General features: G+C 48.4%; 1 protein-coding gene across 1 annotated transcript in view; it reads left to right on the top strand.

The window, feature by feature from the left end:
• The window catches only part of LOC149333339 (uncharacterized), a 76,049-nt gene extending 63,143 nt beyond the window's left edge, over positions 1–12,906 (top strand). Inside the window, exons 12-13 of the mRNA XM_089557707.1 lie at positions 8,214–8,420; positions 12,411–12,906. Of these exons, the coding sequence (XP_089413833.1) occupies positions 8,214–8,420; positions 12,411–12,605 (402 nt within the window). The 3' untranslated portion in view covers positions 12,606–12,906. The remainder of the gene's footprint in view (positions 1–8,213; positions 8,421–12,410) is intronic.
• The last annotated feature ends 3,440 nt before the right edge of the window (positions 12,907–16,346 follow it).

Raw genomic sequence — 16,346 nt, 5'->3', positions numbered from 1 at the left:
TATACGTTTAGGATGAAGATACTGTTCGCTCGAGCGTGTTGCGGCACAAGCTCAATTAGAAGGGGATAAATGTCTTCAATCACTATGGAATGGGAGATGGTGGTGATTGAACGACGAACTGAGAAATGCTTACCGGGGGATGTGGGGATGTAGGCAGAACTGGAGCATAGCAGGGAAGGGTGAGTGGGTTTGAGGGTTCGTGCAGGGCAAGGATGTCGGGTCCTGTAGCGCAGGACAGCATTTGGTGGATCACGTGACACTTCTGGCCAAATCCCCGGCAGTTCCACTGCCAGAGTGTAAGATTACGGATTGAAACTGCCATCATGACAATCTATAGAGGAGGTAGCTGTAACGGGGGGTTGGGAGCCCTGAACTATGGTAGGGATAGGGTTGGCTTGTTCCTCCGGTGCGTTGGGCTTCTTGCGTCTGTTTGGTGTCGGGTCACGCTTTGAGAGCCGGGGTCAGAGAATCCTCGCGTTAGCACGTCGAATGGGTGGTTAATAATAGCGTTGCCTTGTGTTATGCGGATTACTGCGTCTTGTAGCGGTGCGCATTCCTCGTTGATGCGAGTTAAAGCATTCGATTTTGCTGTAATTTTGCCTCAAAGCGAACTGCAAATGATTAAAGCAGGGTTTGGTATGTTTAGTGAGATAGGTGTGAAGGGAGGGGGCGTTGTACACGGAGGTGAATTCGTCAAGGGTTCAGTGTCAGCCTCCATTGCTAGCAAATCAGGAGAGGAATTGGGCTCGGAGTGGGTGGACGAGGTATAGGCGGTAGGCGGGTTGGGAGGCGGAGTTTGGGATGTGGTAGGAGTGGGGACAAGTGGAATGGTAGAACCTTGGCAAGAGCACTTATCTGGGCCTCCAGCTTGGCGATATGTTCACGAAGGGCGGCGTCTTCTGCTCGGGCTGCTGTAGCTTCTGCTTTAGCCGCTGCTGCCTGCTCCTGAGATTTTGCCAGGGCTTTTTGTACTCTGGGATGTGCTGTCACGGATGTCATGTGCCTGTGTGAAGAGGAGGATGTGTCCCAGACTTGTTTCAACGGCACTGTCCAAGTTTGTTTGTTTTGGTTGGGCTAAGTGAGTCCGGACGACAACTGGGGAAAATTGTCTCTGGATAGGACCAAGTCTTGCTGCTGCGTTCGGGGGTGGTTTGGCTGTTTCCGTGGCTGGTGGAGGTCTCGTCCCTTGTAGGATGCCGTGCCTGTCAGGTGTGGGCCCTCGCACAGAATCCACTGGGGAGTGCAAAGAGTGTCTTGCTCGGAGTGTTGTGTTCCACAACGGGGCAGATATTTGTCTTGGGGCTCGGGCATACGTCGTGGTGGTAACCCGGCTGCCTGCTTTTAGTACAGGCATACGGACTGCCACGGTATGGGGTGCAGCGATGGATGGCTCCCATGTATTTGATGGAGTGAGGGACTGTGCTTTCGTCGCAGGTGATCAGGATGGAGTGTGTCTTCCCCATCCGTCGGGCTGCTAGTATTGTGTATTGTGGGTTTCTTTTGACCAGACCTTGGTAGAGTTGCTTTGGCGTCTCGTCGTCGTAGACGTTCGAGATGACTCTTCTGGTAGCCCCCGGTGGTGGTGCCACGTATGCCGCGCACGGATATGTTTTGTCTTTGATGGGGAGGGAGGTCAGCGTCTTGAGAGTCTCGACAGTTGGGAAATGTGTTGTTGCCATGGTGAAAGTATTGTTGCTCGGGTGGATGCGCAGGCAGAAGTCCTCCGGTTGAATGATATTTATTTATTTATTTATTTACAATACTGCTGGTCTTATTGCAAGACCGTAGCAGGGGCAATTAGTACAGTGCAAAAAAACAAATATAAACATATTATTCAAAGGCAGCAAACATGGCATCAAAACAAAGGTAGGGAAAAGTGAATTGGCCATAGCAAAAGGATATACAGAACAGATCTTCGACAATGGTAGGCACAATTTCAAAATGCACTCAAAATCGCATACATGACAAGTTAGAAGGGGTTGTCTTCTTGCCTAGATTTGCAGTCACGGTTGCTGCATCGCCACTGTGCATTACGAAAAATGCTCTATCTGTGACACGAATGATGATAAGGATTGAGTGCAGGTGATGGCACGATCCAAGCGATTCCATTCACTAATGGAGAGAGGGAAAAAGGAATGCCTAAACGTGTCATTATGGCACATATACTCGGTTAGTGTGTTCGTATGTTTGTGCCGTGAAGGTGTCTATTGTGAGTACGTCACGTATTTTTTCACATCTATCCTGTACTGCTCGTGTAATAATTGAAACAAAAATTTTAAGCGCGCTTGTTTTGCTCTTGCGGATAATGTTTGGAGACCGGATGAAGCTGCAAGCAATGTTGGGGAATCTGTGCGCTTGTATTTATTGTGAATTATTCGTAGGGCTTTGCGTTGTATGGCCTCAAGTTTTGTGATGTTAGTTATTGATTGGGGGAACCAGACTGTGTTCGCGTATTCTAAGACTGGCCTTACAAGGGTTTTGTAGGCAAGGAGTTTAGAAGATACTGGTGCGGACCGCAAGCGTCTCCTGATAAATAGAAGTTTCCGTAAAGCAGTAGACGTGATGTTAGCAATGTGAGAGTCCCACCTCAGGTCAGAAGACAGCGTAATACCTAGATATTTATGGTGTTTAGTTTTCGCTAATGGAACGCCGTTTACAGAGTAAGAAAAGCAAAACGGGAATGTTTTTCTTGTTACTGTCATACAAACGGATTTTTTAGTGTTTATTGTCATTTGCCACGTGTTACACCATTCTGTTATTTTTTTTAGAGAACTGTTTAACGACAGATGGTCTTCGCGGTTGTTAATAGTTTTGTAAAGAATGCAGTCATCTGCGAAGAGCTTAATGTTGCAATCAATGTCATTAGTTATGTCATTGATGAAGAGCAGAAATAACAATGGACCAAGGACTGATCCCTGAGGAACGCCCGACGTTACTGGAACTGTTTTGGATGAAACATACTCAAAAACCACAAACTGAGACCGATTTGACAAAAAATCTTCTAACCAAGATAGTAAGTCGCCTTCCCCGATAACAGTTTTCAGTTTTCCTAGCAACTTATTGTGTGATACAGAGTCGAATGCCTTTGAAAAATCGAGCAATATTATGTCTGTCTGGCTACAGTTATTAATATTAAGTGCTAGATCGTGTACAACCTCTGTTAGTTGAGTAACGGTTGATAACCCGCGTCGGAATCCATGCTGATGGGGTGTCAATATACTATTGCGCTCCAGGAATGCGGTTATGTGCTTCGAAATTATGTGTTCCAAAATTTTACATGATGTACTTGTAAGAGAGATTGGCCTATAGTTTGAGGGTGAGGTAGTGTCCCCTGATTTATGAATAGGTATGATCTTTGCCGTTTTCCAGTCTCTGGGCAGCCTTGATGATGAAATAGACTTGCGAAAGATAATACCAAGGTACTTGCTACACCATTCGGCATATCTTTTTAAAAACTCATTTGGAATATCATCCGGACCTGTTGACTTTTTTTGGATCTAGGTTCAGCAGAAGATTGAAAATCCCGTCATCGGTAATTCTGAGAGGTTCAATATTTAGCAGGGGCAAATTGCAGGAGTCGGGGATGATGCCGTTATCTTTAGTAAAGACTGAAAAGAAGAAATCGTTGTACATATTAGCAGTATTGGCCTTATCTTCTACAGAGAGACCGGACTGCACCGTTTTATGGCCACGAAAATGGCTCCAAAACCTGTGTGGATTATTTCTCAAAAAACTTGGGAAAGTTACGTTGAAGTAGTAGTCTTTCGCTTGTTTCGTGACCTGCTTGAGCTTTTTAACGGCACTGCTTAATTTAGATTTCCTCAAATGACTACCACCTTTGGTCTTGATAGCTTTGCGTAACCTCTTTACATGACGCTGCGCGTGAATGACGTCTCTAGTGATCCAAGGGTTATTTTTAGCGATGCGCTTGATCTTGAGCGGGACAATTCTGAACGGTGGGGCTAAGAATTAACATGCAGAAAACCAAAGTAATGTTCAACAGCCTAGCAAGGGAACAGCAGTTCGCAATTGGTAGCGAGGTGCTGGAAGTAGTAAGAAAATATGTCTACTTAGGGCAGGTAGTGACCGCAGATCCGGATCATGAGAGGGAAATAACTAGACGAATACGAATGGGGTGGAGCGCATATGGTAGGTTCTCTCAGATCATGAATGGTAGCTTACCAATATCCCTGAAGAGAAAAGTATACAACAGCTGTATCCTACCGGTACTCACCTATGGGGCAGAAACGTGGAGGCTAACAAAGAGGGTTCAGCTTAAGTTAAGAACAACGCAGCGAGCTATGGAAAGGAAAATGATAGGTGTAACGTTAAGAGATCGGAAGAGGGCGGAGTGGGTGAGGGAACAAACGCGGGTTAATGACATCTTAGTTGAAATCAAGAGGAAGAAATGGGCTTGTGCAGGGCATGTAATGCGAAGGCAAGATAACCGCTGGTCCTTAAGGGTAACGGAGTGGATTCCAAGAGAAAGCAAACGTAGCAGGGGACGGCAGAAAGTTAGGTGGGCGGATGAGATTAAGAAGTTTGCAGGGATACAGTGGCGGCAACTGACAAAGGACAGGGTTAATTGGAGAGACATGGGAGAGGCCTTTGCCCTGCAGTGGGTGTAGTCAGGCTGATGATGATGATGATGATGGGACAAAGTTAGTCGTACAGTACTGTACAGCGCGTTTAAAGATAAGCCATGTAGTGTCTATGTTTGTAGATCTATCTGATGCGCTCTCGGCAAAGCTGTCGAATTCATGGGCGAGATAAGTTAGGATAGCTGCGTCGTCTGCCTTTGCAAAGTTTTTTATGGTGGTGGTTGGACAGTGGCATGTCATGGTGCATTGTAGCGGTAATTCACAAACTGGGATTTTATGGTCTGAGATGCCTTCGATGACGTGGGTTGCAACACGATGGACGGGGAAATGTTCACTGATTAAAATCAAGTCAAGAATGTTTTTTGTTGAGCCTTGTACGCGTGTAGGATCGAGAACTATTTGATGGAGGTTAAAGTTTATCATCAAATTAATTACAGCGTCGGAGATAATTGAAGTGTGATGCATGGTAGTCCAGTCGACATCTGGTAGGTTAAAATCGCCCATTAGAATGATTCGCGAGTTACAACAGTATTGCTGGAGGAAATCTTGAATTACCGATATGCATTCGTGTCCAGAAGAAGGGCTCCTGTAGAAGCTGCCAATTATAATGTTAGTGTTGTTGCAAATAACTTTGCAGAAAACAGCTTCAGCGCCGGTTACTTCAGGAAGCATGACAAATGGGATGCGCTTTTGTATCATAAGTGCCACGCCACCACCGCGGGAGGCGCGATCCTTTCTGACAAGTTCGTAGTTCGGTGGAGCAATTTCATCGTTGCTGACATCTTGGGAGAGCCAGGTTTCAGTAATCGCAACTATATCTGGTTCGTGCTCAAGCAGAACAGTCTCTAGGGATTCGACTTTATTTATAACGCTTCTCGCATTGATATTGATAACCGTTAATTCTTTGACCGTGCTCCCCGTCGAGTCATTGGTGGGCTTAGATCGGTAGAGTTTTTTTCCAGAGGTGGTTGTTTGGTCTTCCCATCATGTTCCTTCAGAGGTACTCGATTATTCTTCTCATAGTCCCAGACATATGCACGGCCGTTGATGAATAACTTGTCGAAGGCCAAGGACACCTTTTCTTTTCTTTCGCGTTCTTCTTTCGCGCTCGCCCAAAGATTTTTCCTGATTTCACGAATTCTGGTTGAAAAATCTTCGCCAATACAGAATCTTGTGTCCTTTAGCCTCCGACCGTTCTTCAATATAGCTGTCTTCTGTCTCGAATCTAATAGTTTAAAGATAACCGGGCGGATCTTGTTGCTCTCTGGTCGTCCTAATCTATGAATTCGTTCGATGGCGACCTGGTCAAGACGCAGAGTATCTTGAATAATATTTGTGTTAACAGCCTGCTCTAGAGTTTCACTGTTCTCTTCATCCTCCTCTTCTAAGCCATACACTATTAGATTCGATCTTCTGCTCCGGTTTTCCAAATCGTCAATCCGTCTTTCTAGTTTATCAATAATTTTAGTCATGCGGGAAACTTCATTCTGGCAAGACGTAATCTTGGTTTCTAACACTGACAATGCATCCAGTTTCTTATCTATTTCTGTGAGTCGTTTTTCTTTTATGTCTTTTATGTCGCAAGCAATGTCCTTTAGTTGTTTTGCAATCTGCGCAAGTTCAGGGCCAGGGTTAGTTTCCACATCACCTCCTAAAAGCAACAATTTTCCAAGAAACACTGCAGTATCGTGCACTATACTCTGAAGCTGGGTCTGCACTGTCTTCAAGAGCCGGGATGCTGGGACATCTTGGAGTCGTAGTTGACCTCGCGGACAAACGACTACTCGAATAGCGTTAGACGGGAGTGGTGGCAGCCGCTTGCTACGCTGCACTGCGAGGCGAGCCTCCTTAGCCGCAGGTGGTAGACGGGCTGGCCTCTTGCCGCTGCCGGTTACGGCTGCTGCGTCGCACGACACGTCGTTGGCGTTCGGGTGGGCTGCATCTGAGGTAGCGTTGTCGGAGAGGAAAGGTGTCGGCGAACTGGCTGGTCGGGAGGCGTAAGCCTTATACAGCACCGGTGTCCAGTCGCTTGAATTTTGCTCTTCCGCGGTGATGGTGCGGCCTTCAACCGTTACCTCCATGACAACGGCTGTCGTCCCCGACGGAGTCGGCGGAAGGGAGGAATTCGAGTGGGGTCGGACCAGGAGAGCGCACCTCGATGGTTGCGGCACTCTTTCTTAAATGTGGTAGTCGTGTTCGATATGTAGCTTTTTCAAGAGGCGGCGACCGGATGTGGTCTGTGCACGACGCATGTATTAGTTGACTTAATGGGTTTCTCGAACCTCCCAAAAGGAATTCAACACGCTCAAGACCAGCACTCTAGTTGGACGCGGCGACCGGGAGGTCGAGAGCCCGCTTGATGACTTTCCTTTGGATGAACTCCAGTTGGTCATCATCGTGTTTGCGCAAGTGCACGAGGGGGTCGAATAGAGCATTCTACTCATTGCGAAAGCATGGCCAAGCCGCAGTGCATCCTTGCTTCGCAATCCGGCCGGCTTGTTGGAGACCCGGCGTACCATGCGGCCCACCTGGACTCCGTCCATTCGAAGTTTGGCCAGGGTGGTGTCGACCTTGTGTTGGTGGTGTACGAAGAGGCCAAGGACGCGGACCTCCTTGGCCTCCCGGATCGGTCCCGAGGGAAGACTAATGCGAAGCGGAGTTGTGGCCTGAGGGGAGGGACGTGCGTACACAAATTCAGGTTTCCGTAGGGCGCACTGAAGTCAGCAGTAGGTTGCGTAGACTTCGACTGTGGTCGCTGCTACTTGCAGGCGGCCCAGGTTACCTTGCATGACCCAGAGTAGGGCTCAGGAATAATTACCACAGCCTAGGAATCTTTAAATTGCCCTGTCAACCAATAACTATAACTTTACACTGCGAATAAGACACTACTGGGAAGGGGAGTATTTGCTTCGTGTAATCGGCCCTGGAGTTTGTGAAGTGTGCCAGGAACGCGATCGAACCAAAGACCGCAAGTGGACGAAGGCCGAACATGCACACGACCCTACAGGCGTCTAAACGGGCGTGTGGATGTCCAACCGGGCATTTCATTGATTGAAAAACTTTTATTTACCTCAGAAGTGACTGCTCCCCGCCGCCGGCACGAAAGCCTGGGAGGTGAGGAGGTGCACGTCCGCGGTGTGAGGCTGGCTGGCAGTCGTTGACTAGTAGCGGCCTCTTCTGCAAGATGGGTGATGGTGCGCTGGAGCTCAGGGTCCGGGCTCTAGCAGGCAGTCACCTATGCAAAGTCAAAATTGGTCTGCCATTCCGGACTTCTCGGCAGCTAATGCCAATGAACTTTCGCTGATTAGTGCGCTAAGTCGGTAAGCTTGGGCCGTATTTGTTTTTTCAGGAGGGAACCATTACAAATTATGCTATGGGTTTACAGCAAACCATTTCACGCTCTCTCTTGCTTTTGTCGACGAGATAGAATGACATGTTTCAGTTCTGGCCTTTTCTAGCTAGTTGAGGTTTCAGCACACGTTGCCGCTCTCTGATTAGAACACGGCAATCTATAGATACAAGCCTACATAAGTAAGCCGTCAGCGTCCCTTTAGCCACACGATGGACTGCAGCCTTTTACTCTAGTTTGAGCACGCTTGGTGGTTGGCGCAGTTGGGTGCAGACGTGTTCAAGGCGACGTTGCCGCTCAACTACCCTCGGCTTCTGGACGCCGCAACACCCTCCAGTGTCTTCAACGGCCCCACGGTGCAGACAAACAAGACCAGCTATGCTCACGTCTGCCGACTGCCGAAGCACGCCTTCGACAACGACGGCGAGTGCGTCTGGACCCTCGGTGCGAGCAGCGCCGCCGGAACCGAGGTACACAGCCCAGTGCCTTCAAATCTTTTATGTTCCACGTGTGAGGTGTCGCCATCGCTGTGCAGCTCGGGTCAAAAATCTCTATTTTTTCAGCGCCTGTCGCTCGAGCCAAATATATGGAATCCAGCGCTTAACCACCCTTCTCTTCTTCTCTTCACTATACGCTAGAATTTCTGCCCATTAGGCTTAGGCTTGTAACGGCGGGTGCCGTCGGACCATGTCGCCTCGCGGAAGCTGTAGGAAGCGCCGCGAGATGCCGCCGATTACGCGACGGCAGACTAGACTCAGGCAGAGCAGGGCCACATCACGAATGACCGGTGAACGGTGCACCAGCTCGGTTCCTACCTGAATAGAAGTGGGCAAAAAGGAAAAGAATTTAACTTATAGAATGAGTTTTAATTCGCTAAGTAAGGCGACGCAGCAGCTGCCGTTACGATGATATTTCATGCCTTTTAAATTAAAATTCCATATCTTATCTGTCACTGAAGCAAGCTGAGCAGAACACAGCACGATCAATGTTCTCGGTACTATAATTCTGCGTGAGTAAAAATACGTGCACAAATATTTAATCGAGCGAAGAGACGTCGTGAGCATTAAACCTTGAAATTTTTATTGGCCGTTGCGCACATGATTATCGCTGACGGCACGCGTCAGGAACCCCTGTCCACCCGTCCTTTTGAATCTCTTCTTAATTCGCGTAGTCGTAGTGGGGTCTGTCATTCAATCCTTATAGACCTGGGCAACCTGGGCGCCCCCATATTAGCTTTGTGCTCACGGCACTACCAAGCAGTTTTTGGGCACCGCCTTTTTGCTCGCTACACTCCCTTTATCCACTTGGCTTAGGCAAGGTGGAAGTGGTACAATGAGAAGCTCACAGCACTGACAATGATGGCGACTACTTGGAGTGAAAAAGAGCACTGGTGCTCTGTTTGCTGAGCGCTCGAGGTGAGACAGATCAGCTCCCTGACAGGGCCCGGTGAAAACAATGGCGCATCTGAACGTGGTGGTAATCGGCAGGTCTATACGGCAGGTCACCTAAGCTTAAAGTTCAAGCGCTGGTGCCTTGAGCCAGCGCTGCGCACCAGGCCCTTCTCTGAGTTACTGTGGACAGTGCGCACAACAGTCTGGCTGATGCAGTGGGAGTGTTGTCGGGCGATGACCACCGACCGGGCTGCCAGTGTTATTGACCTTAGAAACATAAACACTCGAGTGCAGTAGGGTCATGCGGAGACCCTGGAGCGTGCCCCGAATTCCTCTTACAATAAAATTTCTAATAAGGGAGTAATTACTCATAAAAAAATTTCTCTCTCTCTCTCTTGTAGGGCGATGAGGCATGATGTAGCTGCATTGGGCACACTACAGGCACCAATCATAGACTTTTATGTGCACACTTTAGATGTTCTGTGCTGGCCCTTCTTTCCTTATCTTCCTTCCGTTATTCCTTTTCAGAAGGACAAGTGAACTAAGCGGAAAAAAACTGCTTAGCCACTGTCCCACTTCCTTTTCTATTGTTCGTGAGCAAAATAGCGTTTTTCAACATTATATCCATACAGCTGCTGGTTTAGCAGTGCTATACCCTTGCAAATTGCGTAGGTTTTGAAAACCTAAAAAACAAAATTAACGGAGCTTACCTTCGCCAGTTATGCGGGGCTAGGATTTAGCGCGGCGTTTCTTAAGCGCAGAAGACAACAATACGGTTCCCATCTTCAAGAACGTTGTCTTCTTTTTTGTCACAGCAAATTATAATGCAACGGAAATCAATAACCGTCCCTCCTGACTGTACGTTACTTTTTGGGTTCTATTTTTAGAAAATGTTGATCCAAAATCGCCGTTTAAAAAGCTGTTCTACAGTCCGGGTGGCGAAGCTTGATGCTGGGGTACTGCACTGTCGAGAGAACAGAAATGCGCACTTTCCTCCTCTCTCTCTCTCTCTGAAGGACTAATGCGCTAATAGGAGCTGAAGTAAAGCACAGCAGCGCTCAAGGGCCTTCACAGGCGCTAGGCAGGTGTTGCCCAAAATATTTGGCTGCGCAAAAGAGCTTGAGTTCCAATGGCCTGGCACAGGGTCACTCTAAATATTTCGTTATTAACACCAGCGCGATGCCACGAAGGCGCTACTAAAAGAAATGTTTAGGGAAGGTAAGAGTACCGCCTTTGTTAACAATAAAGAGCATAACACATTGACTTTTAATTAGGTTACGTTTTGTGGCTCATCATGGATCGCTGCCTTGAATATATTTCTAATGAAAAAGACGCCGTCACCCTCGCACTTTAAGATTTAGGATTTGAACGGATATCACCAGAGCCACGCAAGACCGCTCAGAAGCAAAGGTTTCGGTCTCTCTACATTGGACAAGGGCTGTACAGTCAGGCCGGAATGAAACGCGAACAGAGTATGTTAAGAAAACAAAATATTTCACCTGCGTACTGTCAGCTGAAGTGTACAACTATCCTGATTCATGTGTCTGGGTAAAGGGCCTACTGAAATGCATAATCGAAAATAGGTTGTAAAGGAGTATCTCGCTGCAAAGCAGAAATGTATGACATATGCGTGTTCGCGTTTCATTTCGGCCTGACTGTACAAGCAAGGGAACAGCAGTTCGCAACTGGAAGTGAGGTGCTGGAAGTAGTAAGGAATATGTCAATGTAGGGTAGGTAGTGACCACTGACCCAGATCATAAGAGCGAAATAACTAGAAGATAAAGAATGGGGTGCAGCGCATATGGCAACTTCTCTCAGATAATGAGTATCATGAATATACGAATATCCCTCAAGAGAAAAGTATACAGCAGCTGTATCTTACCGGTACTCAATTATGGGGCAGAAACGTGGAAGCTAACGATGAAGGTTCAGTTTAAGGACAACGCAGCGAGCTATGGAAAGAAAAATGATGGTTGTTAAGAGATCGGAAGCGGGCGGAGTGGGTAAGGGAACAAACGCGGGTTAATGACATCCCGGACAAAATCATGTGGAAGAAATGGGCTTGGGCAGGGCATGTAATGCGAAGGCAAAATAACGGCTGGTCCTTAAAGGTAACTGAGTGGATTCGAAGAGAAGGCAAGCGTAGCAGCGGGCGGTAGAAAGTTAGGTGGGCGGATGAGATTCAAAAGTTTGTGGAGACAGGGCGTCCTCAACTGACAAAGTTCAGGATTAATTTGACAGACATGGCAGAGGCCTTTGCCCTGCAGTGGGCGTAGTCACGCTGATGATGATGATGATGATGATGATGATATACTTCTACCAACAAGAAATCTGCTGTGTGGCAGTGCACTGAAAGCAGAGATTTGGTTTTGGAACTGCAAAACGTTAAGCCCATGTTGGCTGCGAGAAGGCTATGATGCCGTCATAACCTGGTTAGCATTATCCCGAAAGGAGCGCATCGAGTTAGGCGCCGGCCTAACTAAAGTCATCTTTGGTCAAATGCTTAGGAGAATCCCCCGGGGTGGAGTAGATTTGTAATAAGGAAGTAATTACTCACTGACATCCACCCGAGCGCAGCCATAGGGCTACTTCTCCGGTGAAGTGGTGGTACCGGGTTGGAACCGCGGACCAGGACGAATTTTTCTTTAACTACGAAGTTTCTGAAGCACCTTCGTCTGGGCGAGTTGGTTCATAACAGCGAATAAAGGAATAAAATTGCGAAAAGGGATTGAAGCAGGAAAAGACTTTGTCGTGAGGATTGCGCTCTTTTCTGTCCTCACGCCTTTTGCGTTTTTGTGCTTCAATCCCTTTGCGCAATTTATTCCTTTAAGAGAAGTTTCTGAGAAAGCTGTCTAGCTTTCCTTTGTAGCCGTATGGCTGCGCTTGGGTGGATGTCAATGGGTAATCACTTCGTTATTATAAAGTCATCTTTACTCTGTTATGCCAGCTCTGGAAGAGCAGGAGCCGCGCAGAGCGCAGTCACAACAGGCATGTGGACTGGTTTTACATTGCGTTACTCTATATCATGCTCTGAAGACGCGTATATATGTCTACCTTCTATATGCACAGATCGCCCTGTACTCCGGACCAGAGGAGCTGACGGTGCGCATGCGCCGCTCGTACGCGGACCGTATCGGCGACGCCACAGTGGCTGTGTACGACCTGTTCTTGGACGACTTCGACGGCCACTGCAACCGTCCAGGACAGCAGGTGGCGGACTCGCCCCTGGTGGCGGCCATCGCCGAGTCCTCCCTGCCGCCCTGAGGCCATTCAGATACGACCAGGTCTTTGCCGTGGATGCTGGATGCTGATATTCCTTATGTGGAACTAGCGGTGAAGGAAGCATTGATTAGAATTTTATTTTGCGTTGTAATATTTTTGATAAGTACGTTGGCCAATGAACGCTTACTCGTTTGTGAAGAGCGGGACAAACGCTTATCCTTACCAAGAGCACAATACGTAGGAGAGGTAATGAACGTTTCCGCATTGAATAGGTGACTGAAGAAAGGACAAATTGCAAGATTTGTGCCGTTTTCTGTTTTCTTCCTTTGTGGGTACCGCTTTCTCTTCTAGAGACTCGTTCTAGGCTTATTTGGCGCCTTCATCATTGATTTTTTTTTGCTTAATTTGCTATTGCATAATTTCGCACCGCTATTTCACCCTTATGCTCTTGTTCTGCGTTGGAACTTCAAGGCTTCCGCCTATGCTCTTGCGGGTGCTATTGTAATCGAAATAGTTCCTTGTCAATAAATGTAATGTGTACTGCTTGTGTTGTGTGAACTTTTTTCTTTCTGCTGTACGTTGCATTGCTTTAACATTATTTTGCTCGGGCTTGCCCAAATTTTGGTACTTACCTGCCCCAGCAAGGAACCTTTGACGCATCATTAAACGAATGAATAAATAAATGACGGTTGAAATGGGTTTGGTTTGGTTTGGTTTATGGGGTTTAACGTCCCAAAGCGACTGAGGCTATGAGAGACGCCGTAGTGAAGGGCTCCGGAAATTTCGACCGCCTGGGGTTCTTTAACGTGCACTGACATCGCACAGTACACGGGCCTCTAGAATTTCTCCTTCTAGCCTCCGCGGCCGGGATTGAACCCGCGTCTTTTGGGTCAGCAGCCGAGCACCATAACTGCTGAGCCACCGCGGCGGCGAAATGGGTTGAGTGACTGAAATTACTGGAGAACATGACGGTTTATGGGTGTTTAACGACCGCAAGCGACTCCGGCTATGAGGGACGCCGTAGTGAAGGCCTCCGAAAATTTCGACCACATGAGGTTCTTTAACGTGCGCTGACATCGCACACTACACGGGCCTCTAGAATTTAGCCACCATCGAAAATCTATCGCCGCAGCCGCGATCGAACCAGTGCCTTTTGGGTCAGCAGCCGGGCGCCATAACCCTAAGCCACCACGGCGGACTGATAACGGTGAAGCAATTCCTCGCTGTTGGTTGGGCTTTTGACACTAAAGAAGCCTTATAAATGCATATAACCTTCAGTAACTGGCCGTCTGTGCGTTACGCCATCACTGGTAGTTCAGCAGATGCAGTGATACTTTTTAGCTGCTGGGAACAAAGGGAGAGAAAAATGATGTGCAGTGCACAGTTGTGTCTAGGGCATGGCCCGTCTTGAGGGAGCACTCGGACAATGCTTGCTGGCCATGGTGGAGAAAAAAACTAGGAGGCAGCATGACGTCACGCACTCAGCCTCTGTAAACCATCCTCATCTGACGCCCCTGCCGAGGACCCTTTTGCGCACTGACTCATGGGAAATAGGCTCGCCATAGTTACCAGACTGCCAACCAAAGGTGCTTTTTAGTCAATAGTCAACGTCCGTGCTCCGATCACTGATCTCCGCTCCGGTGTAGCGCAGAAGCGCAGCGCCCGTCTTGCAGCTTTGGCGGAATGCGTACCGAGCTCGAGGTTGTCTGAAGGCTCCGCGTCTCAACACTTCTGTTGATTACACTCGAGTTTTGGGGTGCACTGTAGAAAACTGCAGGTAAATTTTTCATCAAAGGGTTCGTCGGTGGGCACTGCGCATTTGAACTAACGTTGCTGTACGCTATACGTGTACGGTACGGTACTCCAGTACCGACGTGTAGAGGCGTGTTTTTGATGGTCTTGCTAGAAATAAAAATTGCTCATGCCCGCTTTGAATGTCGCTAGAATTAAGAATTTTTCACAGTGGCGTGCGACCACGACCTCGTCCCTGTTAAACTGTGGTTGTTAAAGAGAATGTAAGGGAATTCCTTTCGTTGTTATACACACATACGGAACGTCTATTTCGGCGCATGCTATAAGCGGAGAACTCGAGAATAGGCGAAGAAAAAACTGCAAGCAGTATTGCTTTCGCAATAAATGAGCCTCTAAAAAAGAGCGCAGTGGCTTCCAGAGCGCTCACGGTGGACGGACGTGTTTAACGAGCGCTCCGGCGCGCTGCTCAAGATTCTATTTCCCGGGCAGGCGGACTTCGGGCCGCCCATGGGCCCGCCGTTCTCCGCTATTCTCGAGGCACAAGTCGCACCGAATACGCTCGCGCACATACGCGCAATTCCGACGTTAAATGCAGCAGTAAAGTATTTCCCTCTCTTGCTGTCGAGAGGGAGTGCCGGCGGCTTTACGTCTGCCCATGCGCGGGATCTCCCGGCTCTCGGCGTTGGCTTGTTTGTCGGTTTCGGAGCCGATACTTGGAGTTGACGCGGTGCTGTGGGCTCACGCCGTTGCTCGAGAACTGGCTACCCTTGTCGAAAGACGATGGCAGATACCGTCCTATAGAATAATGCAGCTTCTGTTGCTGCGACCTGACAGGCGCTGCCATTAGTGACAGTAGCAAGTTTTCTGTTTGTGATTGTGATGGGGCCCCCTAAGACGGCGTTCTTCCGTACGTATCGAGCGGCATCCCGGCACTCAGCATTTGAATGCGCAGCTCAGACGACCCAGCCGCACTTCGCGAAACACACGGGCGCACTCAGGCACTGGCCTCTTGGCACATACAAATCTTCAAGTTCCATGGCCTGTGTGCGTTTCTCAAATTTCGAGCGCAGCCGTGTTGGTCGTGACACAACACAGCGAGAGAGCAAAACCGAAACCGATATCCGGCTAAGAGCTACCGCTGCCTTGTCACGTGAGGGCCTATTTCCCATAATGCTTGCCATTATATTTTTTATGACTAGGCTTCACGAATCTGACGTCACGCTCCCTCCTATTTTTTCCCCTCCATGTTGCTGGCAGCCGAGAAGAAACACGCCAAAGTGTTTATTACAACCTTACGTGTACACCGGCATGCTCTTGTGCCGCATTGCCACGGTTGCGCGCAATTGTGTGCGCACAGAGACGAGCGACATGCACGAAGCTGCCTTTCTAACAATGGGAGCTGAAGGGTTCACAAGCGAAAAATTTGTACGGATTTTTATTGCTTTCACGCTGCAATTGGTTTCACCCGCATAATGTTATTTGTGGGCTATATTACAAAGATGTGGTAAGTTTTAATTCCCTGCAACTGGCTGAGATTGCAAATTATTTGTCCTTTGAAGAAGACGTTTGGTATGTTCCCTGATGAGTTTATTTGAATGGACTACCATGCAATTATCTCCTCCCTCCATGTCGGACTCCTTGTACATGCTTATATCACCACTTTTCTCGCCCACCGCACAGCCGAAATCTCGTACGGCCCACTTTTTTCTTCCTTTCTCCCTTTGCAACAAGGGTACCCCTTAAGGTTCCGTCTTGTCCCCGCTTCTGTTCACCATAACGCTCTTCCCGCTGGCACGTGCTCTGCGCACTATTCCGGCTCTATCTTACGCTTTCTACGCCGATGACAACACCATCTAGGTGGCAACCCCGCAATCTTGGCGATATGGAGGCCACTGTCCAAACGGGCGTAGACGCGGTGGAGACTCAAGCTCTGGCTATCCGGTTGAGTTGCTACCCGTCTAAATCGGAGCTTTTGCTCCTTCTGCCTCGGGGGTGGCCCCCATGTCTCCTCCTCCTCTCACCGTCTACCTG

Source organism: Amblyomma mixtum, chromosome 8 (assembly GCF_055824585.1).
Source record: "Amblyomma mixtum isolate Tamu chromosome 8, ASM5582458v1, whole genome shotgun sequence".
NCBI lineage: Eukaryota > Metazoa > Arthropoda > Arachnida > Ixodida > Ixodidae > Amblyomma > Amblyomma mixtum.
This window is presented reverse-complemented; position numbering and strand designations above follow the sequence as displayed.